Source organism: Alligator mississippiensis, chromosome 5 (assembly GCF_030867095.1).
Source record: "Alligator mississippiensis isolate rAllMis1 chromosome 5, rAllMis1, whole genome shotgun sequence".
NCBI lineage: Eukaryota > Metazoa > Chordata > Crocodylia > Alligatoridae > Alligator > Alligator mississippiensis.
In genome coordinates, this window is record NC_081828.1 from 150,808,956 (window position 1) to 150,829,884 (window position 20,929).

A 20,929-nucleotide genomic window follows, 5' to 3' on the forward strand; every position below is an offset into this window, starting at 1 on the left:
TGGGGCAACACATTTGAAGATGGAAGTATTTCTACATGCATATTATAAAACGTCTAGTATCACTGGCCCTTTCTTATGTCATGTCTTCTAAATAAATTCTGAATAAATAAATGTGGAATTAATGGTTTCTACTTTAGCTTCTAAAGTTTAGCTTTAAAAGTTATTATTTTAGCTTGCTAGAGAAGAGGAGAATTTTTTGGGAAAAAAACCAAACAAACTTCCAAGTACTTGGAGGATGAGAAATAAAATCCCCAAACAAGATACTGTATTTCATCGGTTTAAAGCCACTGGCTTCCAAGGAGCTATAGTGATATATACCCCCTGAGAGTCTACTGCAGTGAGTTGAAAAAAAATTGCCTAAGTGGTGTTACCAGTAATGACGTCATTCCAAATTTGTTTTAATAATACTTTTATACTAGTACCCCATGATGTATTTTATTTTATGCTGCCAATTTTTCCTCTGAGAGGAATATATTATTATACAAGGCTGCAATTATAAAGACTAAGGCCAACATGTGAAATTCAGGTGCCAGAAGTCCATCACCTTAAACAATAGTTAATCATCTGAAGATTTTGCATATCATCATGGATGCTGAGCACCTGTACTTTCCATTGATGAATGATTTATCCTATCATACAGCCCTGGAATGTAACAATTACCTCTGTAAGGCGATCAAATAACAATGAGTTCCTTTCTCTTTCCTTGCAGAATGGATGGGAGTTCAAGACTTCAGGAAATAAAGTTATATTGAAGACAAAAACATTTTATAGCACCAAGAAAAAGTCATTATACTTCAAATCAAAATGATGGGGTACAAAGATGTATGTTCATGGCTATTACCTTGGGCTGAGGTCAGGGGAGCCAACGGTGCTCAGATTTGAAAGGGGAAGTTTTAGGTTTTTCTCCTTCTTTCTGGAGTAGTAATTGAGTTCAGTTTCATGTTTGGTTCTTGAGGGGTTTGAGCCACAAGCTCGGATAGGCGAGTGAATGGGCACAGTTCCTGAGGCCAGCTGTTTCAAGTTTTTCCCTAGATAACTTTTATTGCTTCCAACCTTCGTTTGGTGTAAGGAGCTTGTGCTTCTTGTATGGATTGGAGAAAGGGTTGTACTGTCTTCTTCTCCTTCCTCCTCTTCCTCCTCATCTTCCACAATGGATGGGAGTGTCTTGTTTATGCTTCCATTTCCCTTAGGCTCTGTCTAAAATATGGATAATTTATATCAAAATAAATTTCAAAGCTCAAAATTGCAGGGGCAGTTCTGATGACTTCTTACTAGAACTAATGCTATTTTGAAACCTGCCTGTCACTTATCTATGTCATTCATATATAAGCATATTAAATATACCATATTTTTTCATGTACAGCAACAAACTTTTTTCAAAAAACAGCTGCTGGAAATTGCAGTGTATTATATATGGCAAATGAGGTGAATATTTTATTCCAGGGCATGTTGTATGTAAGAATTTAAGGGTGTGTGTTTGTTTATATGTGCATGCATGCACATGCATGGGTTAGTGTGTGTATGTGTGTGCACGTGTGTGCGTGCATGTGAGCGTGTGTAATTTTGTTTATAGAACTACAACTATTCAACCCATCACAAATGTTATTTGTTACCAAGAAATGTTGCCTAACTTAAGTTCTTAAAAGCTATGGTGACTAACATGGGATACTGATACTGAAATCCTATGCCGATCATTTGGCTGTCTAGTATGAAGTTCATTTCCTAAGTGTTTGGAACTATGATGAATATTTATATACTATTCCTTGGTAACAAAACACATTTGTAGTGAGTTGCAGAGGCGTGTTTACATGGAGCTCATTTGAGGATCAGAATTTTAGTTGAAAAGTATTCATATTTCTCCAGGGGATGAAGTAATATCAAAAGGCCAATCTGTATGGAAAATAAAAATGGCCACATGATAAGTTATCATATTAGACAGCATTTGTATGATGAGCACACCATATATGAGGCCTTATATTGTACATAGAAAAGACTTTGCAACACAAATTGAACCCTCCAGCTCTATCAAGTTGGTTGAGTAAATATCCTGGCCTCAGTTTTTTCAGGGATGCTAAGACCTTACTTAGGGCCAGATTCAGAACCCATTGTAGGTGAAAAACAACATTAGGCAGGATTTATGCACCCAAGTAAAAAAAAAGTGATCAAGATTGATCCCGTTCCAGGAATCACACAACCTTTTGGTGTCTGGATTCATGAGGCACTTCCATTTTGGCTTGAAATGATACCTAGGTATTTTGGCTTCTGTTACTATGCCTACTCCCAAGTAAGGCAGATTGACCGCTATGGGTGAAAACAGATGTTACTTTGTGCCACCATAACATTTTTTTTCCGGTGAAATAAAGTGAAGGCAAACAGACGTCTTTGGCACAATAAATGTTCAAATTTGAGGCCGTGACAGGAGGTACTAGTAAACTGGGCTGCTTTATTGCAGCCCACATCTGTTTGTTTATAGTGGGACAGCACAGGCAGCTTTGCTTTCCAGCTTTGTTTCCATTTGCTGTCCAGATGCCCTAGGAAAGGGGCCCCATGGGTTGAGGGGTCTGGTTCTGCACACCCTGGAAATTCCCAAACAGGATTGGGCCCCTCAAGCCTTGGTGCTGCCAGCCTCACTTTCCTTGCTTACCCAGATGGGTCCCTCCAGGGATGCATCTGGGCAAGCAGGAAAAATCAGGGCTTTGAGGTGTATGTCTGTGCCTTGCAGCAGTGATATGTGTAGGGCAATCCCTCTGTAGGGGATTTCCCTGCATGTTCCTGCAAGCACATCCTACAAGGGTTCCCTACACCCCACATGAAAGTACATGAAGCAAAATCCCCTGCTCCCCAATATGGGGGGCATGGCAATTGGCAACATCTGCAGACATATCACAGCACAGCTGATTGTGCTCCACTGATAACATCTGTTTCCAACTGAGAGCCTAACTATCACTTAAGCACTACTATGAAGCAGATCAGTGCTGGAAGGTGCCTATAGTTTGCTTATTCCTTAGACAAACAAAAGACTGCTCTTTTTTACACAATATGTAATTAATCATTGCTGTAAGACATTATGGAGGCTGATAATTTAACCAAGTTCAGAAGGGGATTGGACAAGATGCAGAAGATGAGCCCTTTAGTGGGTGTTAAGCATAATAACTAGGGATACACCCACAAAATTAGGACTTCCTAGGCCTCTGAATGCTGGAAACTACAGAAGCAGAAAGGCAGGGATCATATCCCTAGGGCCTGCACAAGTTCTCTTTGTCTTAGTATTTACTGTTTGGCACTGTGAAGAAAGGATACTGGACTCATTGGACCTATGGTCTGCCTCAGTATGTCTTCCATTAGGCTGTTACAGATCACATCTTGAGCCAGCATGGACTTTATTACAAGCAACACCATATTTTGGCAGCACCACCCACCTTTTACATGGTAGACTAGAGGTTAGAAGTTTCACTGAAGAAGAGAGAGACCTGGTTTCTGGGCTTTCCTTACACTGAAGGGACTTCCAACACACATGGCTTACATCCTAGGAGAGTAACCTAGCCACCAGGCTATATTAGGCAGGAGCCCTTTTTCCCCCTTTTGTTGAAGCTAGACCACTTGGGAGCCAAAAATGTCATTCATGGGGCTGGAAGAGGAGCAAGCAACATGAAGCACAACTACGGTCTAATGCGAAAGGTACTCCTAAGAGAGGAGGCACCAGCAATTCTAATTCCTGCTGCAGAAGTTACCTTTTTTTAAAAAACAATGATTTACTAATATAGGGATGGCAAAACTTCCTTGAGGCCTAGGTTAGATCTAGGCTGTGGGGTCTACCTCCAGGCTGGATCCAGCCTGGGGAGTGGCTGTCATGGCCACTGCAGCAGCAGTGGGTCTAAAGGCAGTGAAGGGCCTGGGGGTGGCAGCAGTGTTAAGTTGGGAGGTAGTGAGGGATGGAGGTCTGCTGGCAGTGAGAGGTGTTCAGCGGTGGGAGGGGTCCAGCAATGGCAGCGGATCTAGAAGAAGGGGCTTCCGGACATTGGCAGTAAGCTAAGCTCACCACCAATAGCCATGGCCATCAGTGTGAAAGGGCCCTGAATTCTGTAGCAGGTCGTGATCCCCAACTGCCATTGGCCCAACCAGGAAGGCTCCATGAGCTGTATGTTTGACATCACTGCTCTAATGTAAAATGCACAAGAAGTTTAGAGAAGAAGCCTTGTTCTGAAGCCTAATGAGGTAGGCATTGCTTTGGGATAGGGGAATCTTGGGTTTTGATTTTTGCTGCCAGACTGCTTATGCTGTTTATGTTTATATTTGTCATAAAATGGGTATTTACATCTCTAAATGCAGGATCCTATAAGGGTTAATTCAAAACTAACTGAAGCCGATAGGATTCTTTCAACTAACTGGCTTTAAAGAGCTTTGGATCAGATCCTAGGCCACTAAAAATAGGTTTCAGAGTAAAGCTCATCTTATTTAAAATTCAGTCAATCATACCTGAGATAGTGTAGTCTTGTTTGATAACTTTGATATCACCTGAAAGAATAATAATAAAAAAAAGCAAGTATGTGAATGTGAACAATTCTGGCTTCCAAAGGTGATTTTCTTACACCTAAACCTACATAGGTATGCTAGTACAGAAAGGAAAACTCTTAATAAAACAACCATTTATTTCACCAGACACTGTCAGGATCAAATTACTTCTTGACCATAAAATTTCTCTCGTATAAAATATATCATTTTACTCCAATACCAAGCAAGATTCAGATTAACAAAGCCTATCAGGAAACATGACTTGCATTTAGTGAAAGTTCCTTGAACCCTATGTATTTTGAATGGTGCATTTCAAGCTCTATGAACCAGCACTTTTCTATAAAACTGTTTCTTCAGAAAATTGCTAACCAGCTTAGCTATTAAAACCCTTAGGGTGTTATCTGTCTCTCTAACAAAGAGGAAGAAGCCTTGACCTCCAAAACTTGCTGCTTCTAGGGCTTTCCTAAAAGCTCTCTTTTCATATTGCATCTTCATCCTTGAAGCAGACATGACATAAATGGGCTCCCTGTGGCATAAGTAATATATACTTGTTTGAAATGGGTGGAAAAAACTGGATGAATATGAATGAATTTTGATACCCAGTTGGAGGAACCTAGGATTTGATGGTGTTGCAAGTAGATAAAGAGGTTCACCTACAAAGATCTAATTGTTAGCTTGATACATGAGTTAGGTAGGAATCTGGAAAAGCTACAAGTAGGTCAACATTTTTTTAAATGAGTGTTTTATTTAGGGCAAAATTTTCAAAGGTACAAATAGGAAATAAGTAACCAGCCCATTAACTAGTGTTTATGGGTGTCACATGGCTCAGGACCATATGTGCTTTTGAAAATATTAATCTTTGACTTGAAAATAACTATCCCAATTTTTAAAAGTACTGAATGTGCAACAGCTCCCAAGAAATAAAATATGCTAGATATTCAATACTTTGACTACTGTGCAGCAAATTTGGACATCTAAATATACACTGTGGGTATACTTTTGAAAGCATAAAATCCAAATTTGCAAAAGGTACTTAGGAACCTGGCAGGATTAATAACTGCTTCAGTGAGGTAGGTGCCTAGCTGCCATTGATTTTTCATCTTTGTAAATCTACTGACTTAGGCTCCTGAGCCACATTTTCAGAAGACTTCAACATTTCACTCCCAAGTCTCAAGTTCTCAAAAGGATTTAGATGCCTAACACATGCTTATTTCAAATTTATAGCAGGAGTTTGATGTTTTCCTTTTAAGGATTTATATCTTTATATATAAATTTTGAAATGTGACATGTGCTTTATTGACATCTACTTTAGTCAAAGCAGAAAGTTTATTTCACATCTACCTAGGCATATATGGACTTACATAAATTTAGCAATAATTCTCAATGCTGGCAAGTAGAGCAACTGTGATCATTAAGTTGTGCAACTAAAGCAAAGACTAAAGCCCTGTTTTTCTTGTTTTACTGAAAACCTGAGACAATCCTAATGAGGTAAGCGATCTTCTCTGATGTTAAAACCTCTCACTTCTCACTGTAATCATGGTCAGCTGATATAATGTATTAACCTTCACAATTGTGCTCCAGATTAGTGGTTCTCAACCTATTTTGTACCAGGACCTATTTGTAAACATTGTAAACATAGATGGCCAGTCCTGACCCACAGTCCGCTGGCCCTGTTGGTGCCCCTTACTTCTAATCCACAGCCCCCTGGCTCTGCTGGTGCCCATCACTCCTGACCCACAGCACCCTGCCCTTGCCAGTGTCCCTCACTCCTGACCCGCAGCCCCTGGTCAGGAGTGAGGGTCAGTTCCCCTCACTCTCAAGCCACAGACCCTTGGTCCTGCTGGTGCCTCCACTCTGAACCTCAAGTCTCTTGCCCCCTTGCCATGCTGGTGCCCCTCACTCCCAACCTGCAGCCCTCTGCCACGCCCAGCCCTGCCAGCGGGGGCTCCTGGCTGCTTCCCCATCCCGCTCAGGCTGGAGCATGGTGGCTGCAGCTGCTCCAGCTCATGCAGGTGGCAGCAGAGCGAGTCCAACCCCAGCACAGGCTGGAGGGAAGAGGAAGGGAGGCCTGAGGCACCCCACCTGCCCTGGGCTGGGGCTCCCATGCCACTCCAGGCAGCCTAGTTATGGCTCCACCTGCCCCACCAAGCAAAGTCTCTCAGCAGCCCTGCCTCTGAAAGTGTGGGCACTAGCCCCAGTGCTGCCAGCCCAGCTATGCAGATCCCCAAAGGACCCCTCATGCCTCCTTCCCTCACTGGAGGGGCAGGTGCCTTTTGCCCTGCCCCTCTACCCTGATGCAGCCTTGATGCCCAGCCACCTTCTCCCAGGGTAGGCAGGCACCCACCCCCTCCTCACTTACCCATCTCCTCCACACCTACCCACCCACACTCACAGAGTTCCCAAGCCCTGGACCTCCAATCCCCAACCTCCAACATTTACATGCATTCAGCTTCTGAGGCTGCTCTCATGATCCTTCATGGCTGCATGCTGGCCACGTGTGTGCGCACACACCGACGCACATGCACCTGCTGCCTCCAATTGCCCCAAGCAGCTCCTTGCAGGCTGGAATGCTGTAGCCTGTAAGGGGAAACCCATGCTTTCCTGCATTTTCCTGGGACTTGCTCGCAACTCTTTCAAAAATTCTTTCAACCCACTTCTGGGTCGTGACTCATGGGTTGAGAAACACTGCCCTAGATGAAGCAAAACTGGGAGGGCTTAGAAACACTTGGGAGAACAGCATTAGAATTCAAAAGGGTTGTGATTTGAAAACTGGATAATAGACAACAGAATGAAATTCAGCAGAGACAAATGTAGGGTACTATATTGTTCATCCTTTGAGGGCAAATATGATTGCATCCAGTGAGGGAGAGGTGGGGGAAGAAAAGAGAAAACAAATGGGAAAGAAACGGAGGGAGAAAAGAAAAAGGAGAAAACAAAAGTAAAAAGGAGAAAAGAGAGAGAGGAAAGAGAAAAGGGGGTGGGGGATGGAGGCTACGTCTTGTGGGTACTTAGGTGCCTTATAAGCCCAATCTTTGCCTTGAACAATCTGCTGCAGCAGGGGCAGGAAAGCAATGAGGACTAGGTACGAGAGGTTTTCATTTTCCTGGCCATGCATTTCTTCATTACTTCTGCTGTGTGTTGCTGTTCAAAGGCCAGTGCTCCGTTTTGGATTGATGATTTCCAGGATGGACAGTCATGAGTGATTTACTCCCATGACTCTAGGTTGATGCCAAAACTCTTCAGGGACACCTTTAGGGTGTCCTTGTACTGCTTCTTTGGTGTGCTGCAAGATCGTACTCCATTTGACAGTTCACTGTAGAAGATTTTCTTTGGCAGGCGAGTGTTGGGCATTCTTGAAAGGCGGCTGGCCCATCTTCAATGAACTCAGGTGATTAGTCAAGGACGCACTGCAGAGTAGGAGTTTTGAAGTGATGGCAGCCCAGGAAGGGTGGCTGTGCCTTAAGGAAATGATCCTTGAGGCACAAAGCGAGACGATCCAGATGCGAGGAAAAAGAGGGAAAGGGGCCAGGAGGCTTCCTTGGCTGACCAGAGAAATCCAGGGCAGCCTAAGGGCCAAAAGGGGAGCACACAAAAAGTGGAAACAGGGAGAGATCACCAAAGATGAATATACCTCCTCTGCTCGTGCTTGTAGGGAGGCAGTTAGACGGGCCAAAGCTACCATGGAGCTGAGGATGGCATTCCAAGTAAAGGACAACAAGAAATTGTTTTTTAGATATATAGGGAGTAAAAGGAAGGCCCAGGGAGGAATAGGACCCCTGCTAAATGGGCAGAAACAATTGGTGACAGACAGGGGGGACAAGGCTGAACTCCTCAATGAGTTCTTTGCCTCAGTGTTCCTAAGCGAGGGGCACAATAAGTCTCTCACTGGGGTTGTAGAGAGGCAGCAGCAAGGCGCCAGACTACCATATGTAGACCTTGAGATGGTGCAGAGTCACTTGGAAGAACTGGATGCCTTTAAGTCGGCAGGCCCGGATGAGCTCCATCCGAGGGTGCTGAAGGCACTGGCCGACATCATTGCAGAGCCACTGGCGGGAATATTTGAACGCTTGTGGTGCATGGGCCAAGTCCCGGAGGACTGGAAAAGGGCCAATGTGGTCCCCATTTTCAAGAAGGGGAGGAAGGAGGACCCGGGCAACTATAGACCTGTCAGTCTCACCTCCATCCTTGGCAAAATCTTTGAAAAAATTATCAAGGCTCACATTTGCGAGAGCCCGGCAGGACAAATTATGCTGAGGGGAAACCAGCACGAGTTTGTGGAGGGCAGATCGTGCCTGACTAATCTAGTCTCTTTTTATGACCAGGTTATGAAACGCCTGGACACAGGAGGAGGGGTGGATGTCATATACTTAGACTTCAGAAAGGCCTTTGATACGGTACCCACCCCATACTGGTGAAGAAGTTAAGAGGCTGTAACTTGGATGACTACACAGTCCGGTGGGTGGCAAATTGGCTAGAGGGTCACACCCAGAGAGTCGTGGTGGATGGGTCGGTTTTGACCTGGAAGGGTGTGGGCAGTGGGGTCCTGCAGGGCTCGGTCCTTGGACCAATACTCTTCAATGTCTTCATCAGCGACTTGGACGAGGGAGTGAAATGTACTCTGTCCAAGTTTGCAGATGACACAAAGCTATGGGGAGATGTGGACACACCGGAGGGCAGGGAACAGCTGCAAGCAGACCTGGACAGGTTGGACAAGTGGTCAGAAAACAACAGGATACAGTTCAACAAGGAGAAATGCAAAGTGCTGCACCTAGGGAGGAAAAATGTCCAGCACACCTACAGCCTAGGGAACGACCTGCTGGGTGGCACGGAAGTGGAAAGGGATCTTGGAGTCCTAGTGGACTCCAAGATGAACATGAGTCGGCAGTGTGATGAAGCCATCAGAAAAGCTAATGGCACTTTATCGTGCATCAGCAGATGCATGACGAATAGATCCAAGGAGGTGATACTTCCCCTCTATCGGGCGCTGGTCAGACCGCAGTTGGAGTACTGCGTGCAATTCTGGGCGCCGCACTTCAAGAGGGATGCGGATAACCTGGAGAGAGTCCAGAGAAGGGCCACTCGTATGGTTAAGGGCTTGCAGACCAAGCCCTATGACGAGAGACTAGAGAACCTGGACCTTTTCAGCCTCCGCAAGAGAAGGCTGAGAGGCGACCTTGTGGCTGCCTATAAGTTCATCACGGGGGCACAGAAGGGAATTGGTGAGGTTTTATTCACCAAGGCACCCCCAGGGGTTACAAGAAATAATGGCCACAAGCTAGCAGAGAGCAGATTTAGATTCGACATTAGGAAGAACTTCTTCACGGTTAGTGTGGCCAAGGTCTGGAACGGGCTCCCAAGGGAGGTGGTGCTCTCCCCTACCCTGGGGGTCTTCAAGAGGAGGTTAGATAAGCAACTAGCTGGGGTCATCTAAACCCAGCACTCTTTCCTGCCTATGCAGGGGGTCGGACTTAATGATCTATTGAGGTCCCTTCCGACCCTAACATCTATGAATCTATGAATCTTAGCCGTGCCAGTTTTAGTAGAGTGTGAATACTGGGGAGAGCTGAATACTAGGAAAGTAAAACCACATCCACAAATATAGAATGAGAGATTGGCTAGGCAGTAACATTGTAATGTTACCACTGTTGAGGGTGGATGCCGGTGGGGGGGGGGGGGGAGCGCATAATTTGATGCAGTCATCAAAGAAGCAAATGCAATTTAGGGTTGTATTAGCAGAGGTATTGTATGGAAGACAAAGCACTGGCTAGGCCTTAGCTGGAGTACTATGTGCAGATCTGGGTTTTGCATTTTAGGAAGAATGTAGAGAAACCAGGGAGGATTAAAAGGTGAGTGACAATGATAAAGGGATTGGAATGCAAACAATAAAGGAAAGGTTGAGAGAACTAGGAATATTTAGTCTGGCACAAAAAAGCTGAGGGGAGAATATGATAGGCATTGTCAAATATTTGAAAGCTGCAATAAAGAAGAGGGAGAACAAATGCAAGCTCAGAACTTTCTCCTCCGTTGACCTTTTCCATGAATATAAAAGGCAAGTCACAGTTGTTGTTTTGAAAATAAAGAAATACAAATTGCTGTATGGGGTTGCCTTTTTGTATGTGGTTTTCCATAATCCTGCTGGATTCTCATGCTTTCAGTTGAATTGCACCTAGACCGCTGTTGCCACTGTTTCAGGCCCCACTGCTTTACCAGCATAAGCACAGCTAGATTGTCCTCCTCCATTCTTAATATCATCTGTTATGTGTGTTGGCTTTGGTGTAGTTAGGGGTAAGCGGCAGAAGCAGTGGCCTGGTGCCTCAGGGCTTTGCCAGCAGAAAGTTGAAGGAGATGTAATATGGACATGGGGACCATGTGTTTTATAGGGGCACAGACTGGAAGGGAAGGTAGAAGAGAAAGAAAGTAACAGAGACTATTTTAATAGGGAAGAAGCTGAGTATCTTTGAGATTTCTGTTCCCCCTTCCCTCTTCCCATTATTTCTCCTCATTCCGGCCCTGCAACCTTGTTGTCTCTCAAATCTAAGTAAATGAACAGTTTCAGCCAGGTCATGTTGCTTCTTTGAAATAGTAACATGCCCAGAAAAATCCATCTCACTGAAATATTCCATGGTAAATGATATTGCAACCGCTTACCTCTGGCACATCATTCATAGTTAATACATGCAAATATTGTGTCTTCCCTTCATAAAGTTAAAGCCTGACCTCATTTAGCTCTATAAAAAGCCCTCATGGTAGAAAGAACTATTCAGTTAATAAATAGACCTTAGACTGGCTGTAGTTCTCTGAAAGAGGCATTCTCAGCCTGTTCTGTTGGCTTCAATGCCTCTCTCCCTTCTCTAAAAAAACGTGTTCTCAGAGTATAAAACAAGCATGTGCAAGGGCTCGAACATAACAGGTAAGAGCAGTGAATATAAGGACAGTTTCACCACATATCTATGGTTTCACCTTCCTGCATCTGACTGCATAAACTTTAGTATCAGAGGAATAAATTATTGGTGGACCCAAGGAAGTGTCCTAGTTTCTGATCCACTAAAACTTTTCACTAGGACAATATAGGCTGAGTAAAGTATACTTCCTTAAAATGTCTTACCATGAAATGAAAAAAGAGACACATTCATACACTCATAGAACAGTAGGACTGAAAGGGACTTTGAGACAAGCCCCCTGCCAGAGGTAGGATCATCCCTATCTAGACCAAGTTATACAAATCCATTGTCAAATCTGTTAGTAAAACTACATCATAAACCCTGACACAGCCACAAGGCATAACAAACTAATATGACACAAGTAAGGCAGGGGGACAATGGTGGCCAGTTTCCCACTACTGGGAGGGTTGTTAAAATATACCTGATGGATCCATAGTAGAGCCCCCTGCAGAGGAGAGCTCCACTACCATGCATCCCACTACAGGGGAGAGCAAAAATTCCCAGTCTGTACCAATCTGACCATGGGGTAAAATTCCTTCCAGACCCCCAAATATGGTGATCAGTCTGACTCTGAGCAGAGTGGCAAGACCCTCTAGCCACCCTGCCCCCCTCTGCTTCCTAGCCCATGTGGCAACCAGGAAACCCCAGCAGAGTGGGAAATTCCCATAGTCAAGCATAGACATAGCTACTCAGAGATCATCCGTGAGCCAGTGTAGCCTCTTTTGAACACCTCCAATGATGGAGATTCAACAACTTCACTAGGCAGTTTATTCTACTACCTCAGTCTTCTAACAGTGAAGGAGTTTTTCCTGATACCCAGTCAAAACCTACATCACTTCAACTGCAAGGTATTGGTCTACATTCTTCTCACGGCAGCTGAAGAGAAAAGAGGCTTTCCCTCTTCATTATGACAGCCCTTCAGGTTGTGCGGGCCGGGTGCGATCCGGGCCCTTTTTCACGCCGCGCGGGCTGTGGCCAGCAGCCCGGGCACGCTGGGTCGGAGAAAACAGGCGGCATGCTAGAATTAGGCACGGACGCGTAATGGTTGATTTAAAGATTGTTTACTTAAACCGAAGATGGTCGCGGTGTAGGCTGGAAAACTTGCTTGAGTTGTGGTTACAGATAGAAAAGAAGAGAGGTGGACTAGAGTTCCTTCCTGTGAACACTCTTCTAGCCCATCCGGTTGGAGGCTCTAAACCGCGAGCCCGTCGCGCCAACCGAAGAAAGTACTTGAAGTGAAGAGCTCTGAATAGACTCACACGAAGTTTGCTAGGCTCCGTGGATCCTTTTTGCGCGCAGGGAAGAGGGATACGTCAAGGATTGCGCTCGGTGACGGGGAGAGGCTAGAGGCTGATCAGACCCCTGTTGCCTGCTTGAAATACGCTGGGTCCGATAGGCTCCGCAGCGCTTAGAGATCTTCACACAGTGTGAAGTCTCCTCCTCCTGGTGTTCATGGAGTCCTCCAACTTGGGCGGAAACCACTCAAGCCTTTTATACGGCTAGCAAGCCAATCGCTAGCCGCCACGTGTGAATAATTTAACGCAAGCCAATAATGGGGCTCGAATTTGAATACGAATGGCAGGAACTCCTTGCAATGTGCATTTCTGTGCTGCAACAAAGAAATACACCCTGCAAAGAAAGCTACTGGTGGCGGGAATTCTTTTGCACCGGGGTTCTCCTCTGCAGCAGGAAACTCCACCGTGCAAAGAAGCTGCAATTTAGCGGGAACAATTTAGCAGTCCCGAAGCACTCACAAAACAAAAATCACACCCTTGGGTTGTGACACAGGTATTTGAAGACCACTATTATATCCCCTCTTAAGTACCTTTTCCAAAAGCTAAATATGGCTGTTTCCTTCAGCCTCTTCTCATATGACATGCTTTCCAAACACTTTATCATTTTTTGACCAGGTCCTCTCCTGATGTGCATAGGATGAGGACACAGCTACCGCTGCAGAGCTCTCCTGGCCCCAAGCACATCAGGACTGGCCCTGGTGCTCCTTGCCAGCCCCTGGGCTAGCACCCAGGGAAGTCTGGAGCTCCCCCTGGTTGCTGCAGGGGGTAGAGCAGGATGGGAAGAGCTCTGTACTGGGCTGCTCCCATTGGGAGCAAAACTGCTCCCAACAGGGTGCACATGTAGACATGCTCCCAGCAAAGGCTTCCTCCACAGTATTTTAGTGTGCATTAAGCCTAAAGAGCATTAATAGCACATGTAGATGTGCCCGCCTTTATTTAAAGAGGGCACTCTGTTGGCCCATTTCCAGTTCTCTGGTACCCGATGAAGTTCATCAGGCCCTGATAACTTGAATTCATTCAGATCCATCAAAAGCACTCTGCCTCGTTTTTTTGCTTTGTTTTGTTTTTGTTATCTTATCCCTCAGTATGTCCCCTTCCTTATCCAAATAATCCTTCTTCGGTGTCTGGTTACAGCTTAATTTTTCTGTGAAGATAGTCAAAGGAACTGTTGAGCTGCTTTACTTCTTTCTGCCTTCTTTACTTCTTCAGTTAAGAGTTCTTCATGGCTATTTAACAGCTTCCTTGGTCTTTCTTTTCTGGCCAACATACTTGTAGAATCTCTTTTTGTTGTCTTTAAATTCCCTCACCAGGTGCAGCTCATTTCTTTTCACTTTTGCCTTCCTGATTTTGTCTGTGGAAATTTTTGCTATTTCCTGGTAAGCCTCCTTGGTGACCTGTTCATATTTGTATTGCTTGTATGCTTTCTAGGGCTGTCAATTAATCACTGTTAACAAGTGCGATTAATGCAAGCAGCAATTAACATGTTAATATTTTTAATGTGTTTATTGAGCACGTGGTTTCAGAGCCTGCACCTGGGTTGCACTGCCCCACTGCCATCCCCAGGCCAGGATTCCCACAGAGCCACCTCCCGCTGGCCCCAGCCCACACTGGATCTTGTGCCTGGCCCCAGCCCAGCACTGCTGGAGCCTGAGCCATGCTCAGCACTGTTGCTGAACTGGGCAGAGCTGCTGCTTTCCTTCCCGCATCTCCCAGGCTCACACTGGGATCTGGAGAGTTCAGTGGCTCTGTGTGGGTGCTGGTGGGAGCCTGGGTAGCATGGGGAGAAGAGAAGCAGCTCTGCCTGGTTCATGCTTCAGGGGTGCTTGGCTGGGTGTATGGAGCAGCACAGGCTGGGGGCAGTGGGAGGTGGCTCTGCAGGAATCCCTCTCCCACCTGCTGGTAGCAGCTGCCTACACAGGGGTACAGGGCCACCATCATGGCTGCTCCCCTGGGTCCTGGAATGGGGATGCGTGGGGACCTGAGAGCTTAGAGGTGGCTTGTGCCAGAGCTTCCAGGTGATCCTGACCTGCTCTGAGCTGTGGGGCCCAAAGGTGCTAGGCAGCCCCCACTGTAGCATCTCTATGTGGGTCCTGGTGGGACAGAGGCTCTGGGCAGCTGCAGCAGGAAGATGGGGGGGAGGGGGCTTAATGCAAAGCGTGCTGTCGTGAGCAGCTGGGTAATTAGCAGCTTAGCTTGCTGATTACAAACGAGACCAAACCCTTAACTGATGTGTGCAGAATGCACCTCTGTCTGGATGACTGGTGTCTCTCTATGGAAAACTGTTTAGCTAAGGGACTTGGAAAGGAAGGTTTTCCTGTACAGTGCCAGCCATGATAAATACCTCTTAACCATGGTAGGTGTGTGTCTATGCTCTAAGAAAGCTTTGTGAAATGTGTTGTTCTCCTTCCACATCAAGATTTTACCTTTTTACCTACCCACCCCCAACCAGGGCCCTAAGCAGCCAGGCTGGCAATGCCAGAGGTTTGGGGAGGGCAGCACTGGGCTGTGGCAGGGCTGCCTGGCATCCTTGGGCCCAGGGCAGGTCAGGACAACCTGAGCAAGTAAGCAGGGAAGTTTAGGTCTGGGCTGGGACCAGGATGAGAGCAGCTGCCCCAGCCCAGGCTGCCCATAGCCACCGCTGCTAAGGTGAGGGTGGGATGAGCCCACCACTGCTGGGGCCTTGCTCAGGTGGGGGGGGGGTGCCCGGGGCCCAGGGAGCTCCAATGAGACCCCACTCAGATTGGGCATCCTGCCAGAACATGAGGTGGTCCCCCCTCTCTGGGCTCACTGGGCCCCAACCCCCCCACCACACACCCGCAGCCCCCCACACCATCACAAATTCACCCCACACACATGCATCCCGCATCCACCCTCCAACCATACAAAGTAATTGAATAGTTTTGCATAATTCTGAGTTTTTCAATTAATAATTTTGAGTTTTTAACTGTGTGATTAAAATTGTGATTAATTGAGACTAATTTTTTAGTCATACAACTAATCATGATAAATGTGTTTAACCATTTGACAGCCCTAATGCTTTCCTTTTCAGTTAGAGGCATCCTAGAAGCAACTTGTACAGCCAAACTGGTCTCTTGCTATTCTTGCCCTTCCATCATGTCAGAACACTTTCTTGTTGGGAGTCCAATAGTGAGCCTTTCAGAAGCTTCCAGCCTTGCTGTGTTTCTTTATTTTTCTGTTTGTCTTCCCATAGCACCATGACTTTAACTCCTTGAGTAAGCTGAAATCCAACTTTTTGAAATCTAGCAACTTAGTCTGGCTGACCTCGTGCTTTCCCTGTCTCAGGATCATGACTTTTATCATACCGTGATTCCTTCCTCCCAAGTTTTCCATCACTTTCACATCCTCCACCAAGTCTTCCCTATTGGTCAGGACAAGAACCAAGATAAACAATCTTGGATCACTAGTCAAATCACTGAAAATACTTTATACCTTGTGCAAAAGAAAAGAGGAACTACATACGTGGGATAATTGCATTTTGAAGACAAAGTTGTTTCCCAAATATTTTCTAATACAGAGCCATCCAACTGGTGGCCCATGGGTCTCTCACAGCTTACAAGTGATTAACTCATGGCTTCAGGTGCCCACCTGGGTGCGGTGCCACTCCCCATGTCATTCCTATTGCTGCAGCTGTGTCTGGGATCTCTGGGAGTTGGTTTGTGTAGACCAGGGAGCTCAGAGGTTCCCATAGTCTGCTTAATGGAGAGAGCCCATGAAGCTCGCGGTCCAGGGAACTGCAGCCTCTGGACACTGAGAAGCTGGACAGTCCTGGTTTAACCTATTAAATATATACATTTCAAAATAGCCATGATATTTTCTTTTATTGTTCATTATAATTCAAAAAATAGAACTTCTACATCAAGAAATTCTCCTTGTTCAGTAACAAAAAGTTATCCAGCTGATTAGTGATATGGAGGTAATTCTTCCAGGACTGGTGTTATAAAATGATAAACCCTAGTTTTATAGCTATCTGGAAGAACATCTAGGAGTGTTTCTAGTGGAAGAGAGAGATAAATCTTTATTGGTATTTTGGGAAAATGAGATTTAGAGGTACAGACATTATCTAGATTTGGGAAATAGTAGGATAAATAGTACGGTATATCATTTTCCATTTGCTGGGCCAAAGAGTGTGACACTGGGTAGATCACAATGACTTCTGGCTTTCAGAGATTCCTATCTCCCTTTTGTAGGCTTGTGCTTGAACTTTTGGAACAAAATATGAATATTAAACTCACAGAATTTGTTGGAAGACTGAGTCCTAAAATATATTGTTAATGTTGTGCATTTTAGGGAACAAAAGGCTGTTTCAGGAAAGAATTTTGAGTCATAAACTAGAATAGTAAATATGGTTGATACTTAGATCTGAACAAAAGTGTTTATGAACATGAGCAATACATAAAAACTTAGATAAAATGCCATATGTTCTTTACCTCAGATATTGTGCGGTAATGGAAAATAAGAGCATATAACAAAGGATTACCATATTGCTGAAAAAGCTTGTAGACTCACACATGTTCATCTCTTAGTTTTTCTTAATCAGGAAGTTTTTCAATGAAACATAATAAATTCCTGAAATTACAGCCCATTGACAGAAAAGCATGCTGGAGAATCTCTCAGGCTAGGTATAATTGTAACAGTAACTACACACAATAATTTAAAATCATTTTTCCATTAGAGGTTTTTCTTCTCCCAATGTGTTCTGCATTTTGATTTTTTGGTTCATTAGCTCTCTCACTCACTCTTGCAGCCTTCATCTTTCCTCTTTCCACTGCTTATAAATGAATGGAAAACAAATGAATTCCCTGGAAGCAGATGCCTTTAGCATGATCTGAGTTAATAATCTGTAATGAGTTCTATCTTTTGGGAGCTAAATGTCCACAAACAGCAAGCAATTTTCTCCCATTAATTCATTATTCTAAATTATTTCTGAAATATCTTTTACAAACAATCCTCACTTTGTAGGACTTGTGTAAGTTTTTGCAGTGACAGAGGAACTTGTTAGTTTTGGACATAAAATGTCACAAGGATTCTTTCCCCTAATTGGAGGAATGTGATACTTAAATTCCAGTTTCTGATGCCAGAACAATGGTGCTTATAAATTGCGAGCATTTACAGGCAACCCCTGCTTAGCGCTCTTTATTGGTTCCTAAAAAACTAAGCGTTATGCAAAATGAGTGTTAAATGAAACCAAAAGTATTTGATGACCCAAGATGGGGACCACAATTGTTTTTAATGACCCAAGATGGTGACCATCAGCATTATAATGAAACTCACTGAGCGTTAAGTAAAATCAGATATCAATTTCAAATGAGCATTATAGCGAAATAGCGTGAAGTAAAACAGTGTTAAGTGGGGGTTGCCTGTGCTCATCTTTAGTCTAAACCAACAATGCTCAACCAGGATACCATGGCATGCTGGGGTGCTGCAAGATCCTTTAAAGGGTGCTGTGGGTACCACACAAAGTTAGCATTTAGTTCTGTAAACATCTACACATAATTCACAAAATAAAACCAGAGACTTAAACAGGAATCTGTGGTGTGAGAAACCTTCTGACTTTTATGACTCTTCTGAGTTCCTTGCAATGGAAGAATACAGAATAGCTCTATTATTTTTCCATAGTCAAAAATGAATGAAAGCTAAGTGCTGGCATTTTCTGAGGCAGGCCTCGAGCCTAACAAGGGATTCCTTGAGTCTAAAAAGTTGCAAAACTGCTGGTCACCTATGGCATGAGTGCCACAAGTGGCAAGGACAGCCTCTGCATGTGGTGCACAGTAGATCAAAGAGGGAACAAGTAGCACAGCAGCAGGTAGGCCAGGAAGCAGAAAGCACAACAGGAGATCAGGCAGGGAGCACATAGTAGGAGGGAGCAGAAGGCACAGCAGCAGATTGGGCAGAAGAGAATCAGAGTGGCACCCAGGAAGGATGTGAGGTTAATTTTTCACATGTCTGAAAAAAAGGCTATACCCCACTGGTAGACTCACATGGTTTATTCCTAAATACAGAACTGTAATACTTCTGGTTAAAACAGATAAACAAACCCCAAAATATCAGCCACTCAGGAACTGTAATTATGGATGAAGTCGTATAGGCCTGTTGATTTTAATTTGTTTTTATAAAAAAAAGGAGAAAAAACTGTGCTTGAACCTAAAGATTCCAGTCTGCTTTGAAGTCATGAACCAATACTAATAAATGCACAATATTTATGTAGCAAATTCTGCAAATAAAAAAGATCAGGACCATCAAAAGCAAGGAGGACAGTCAATACGGTCAAAACAACCTTTGCACCAGCAGCATGTTGTTCAGGAAGATAATGATAATGTAATGGCTTCCAAGTTATTACAGATAAAAAATATTGGAAAGAACCATTAATCTCTCTCCTGTTTGGTTACAGGATCCTGGCTGAGGGGACATTCTAATGGAAATTTCCACTCGAAGTGGAATTCTAGTTATACCAAATATAGGGCAATATTATTTTTCTGCAATGAGGAAAGAAGCACATTAGGAAGCCTAATCTGGAATAGCTGGTGTCTGTCTCTCTGTTTTTCCCACCACCCACTAAAAAATGCAGATGACCTATGCTGATTAAATAGCAAATATATGATGAAAGACAGTGGTTAGTAAGTGGTGTTTGTGATCTACTTAAGGAACTGGTTTGCAATGTGGCTTCTTGGGAAAGGGTGCAGTAAAGAAAGAGGAGGAGAGAACCTAAATCATAAATGTGGTTTCCTTTCCATTCATGTTTTCAATCCTTTTTTCCCCCGCCATGCTAATACAGGCACTCCTCACTTAACCACCGAGTTCCGTTCCTGCGACTAGGTCGTTAAGCGAATTGGTCGATAAGCGAGGAGCCGCCCCTTGATACTGCTTGCCTTGGCTTGAGACGCCGCACTGCCGTTTCCACAATACGTTTCGTACAATACCGACTGCTCGGAGAGCTGGTTGTAAGTCCGCGCGGTCGTTAAACAGGTAGGTCGTTAAGTGAGGAGTACCTGTATTCCATTCATCCTTGGTTTACACATTAAAACAATATTAGTCTGTGCAGTCTTTTTGGTTATTAATTCAAGCATCCAATCAGTGATCCCCACATGTTAGGTAATAAATGGATCTTCATCTGGTAGCATTGTAGTAGGTGATTTGGATGTTTTTATTTTGAACTACAATAATAATCTAGATATATACTTAGGAAAATATTTTAATAAATCCATAAATCTGTCTATGTACAGTTAAAATCTAAAATAAGCCATGTTTTGTCTACATTATATTTTATTAATTTTAAATATTTCTTGAGGGGGAGGGGGGAAGAGTTCATAGAAGACTTCCATTTGCTAATGACATTTTTTATCTTTAATTAAAGATAAAATTAAGATTAACTCAAGAATTCTTTAATTTCTTTATTGGCCTAAGTGCTATCTACCTAACTCCTAATGAAAGTGGAACTGAAAAGCAGAATTAATATTTATCTATTTAATGCACTATGTTAAATTTTATTCAGTTTGTTCAAGGATTCTTGTGTATTATGAGGGTTTTTTTAACACATTTCAATATGCATCTTGGAATAATGATGAGTTTCTATAAATATTCTAAGGTTTGAGATTTAGTGTATTATAACATTTTATGAAAAATCTATTTAAATTTAGTCTCTATAATAATGTTTTACCTAACACATAATTAAAAAGATTGTTATTTTAAGAATTCTTCCAAATTTAGGGACACATTCTGATATACCAGTATAAATGCCAAGTAAATGAGAAATTCAGAGTAATTTACCAGTTCCACTGTAATGGAGAGCAGATATGACCTTTAGTTCTATTTGTTCTGTCTTTTTTTGCAACAGCAGAAAGGGTATGTTAATATTTATAACTCTGTACATTCAAAGTATCCAGCAACAAATGATACAAGGTGGAAAAGGCTTATACAGCATCCTTACATAACTAAAATGGAAATATAGTTGGATGTCAAGACAAATGCCCAAGTTTTACAGGCTAAAATTGTGTGGCTCAGTGTTTTATACTCTTCTTGTACCACATTTTTAAAACATGGATAAGCTCCTTTACAAGCCTGGATTTTTCTACATGTAACCCTCTGATTAAGCCTGATAAACCTGATGCAGAATGTAGTAATCCTGAACAGTGAGGTGAACAAAGATACAGTTCAAAATAATTC

At 43.7% G+C, this 20,929-nt stretch overlaps 1 protein-coding gene across 1 annotated transcript in view; it reads right to left on the reverse strand.

The window, feature by feature from the left end:
* KCNH8 (potassium voltage-gated channel subfamily H member 8) overlaps positions 1–20,929 on the reverse strand; it is a 251,936-nt gene that overhangs the window by 26,084 nt on the left and 204,923 nt on the right. Inside the window, exons 12-13 of the mRNA XM_059729358.1 lie at positions 4,477–4,515; positions 842–1,197 (exon numbers count right to left, since the gene is read on the reverse strand). Of these exons, the coding sequence (XP_059585341.1) occupies positions 842–1,197; positions 4,477–4,515 (395 nt within the window). The remainder of the gene's footprint in view (positions 1–841; positions 1,198–4,476; positions 4,516–20,929) is intronic.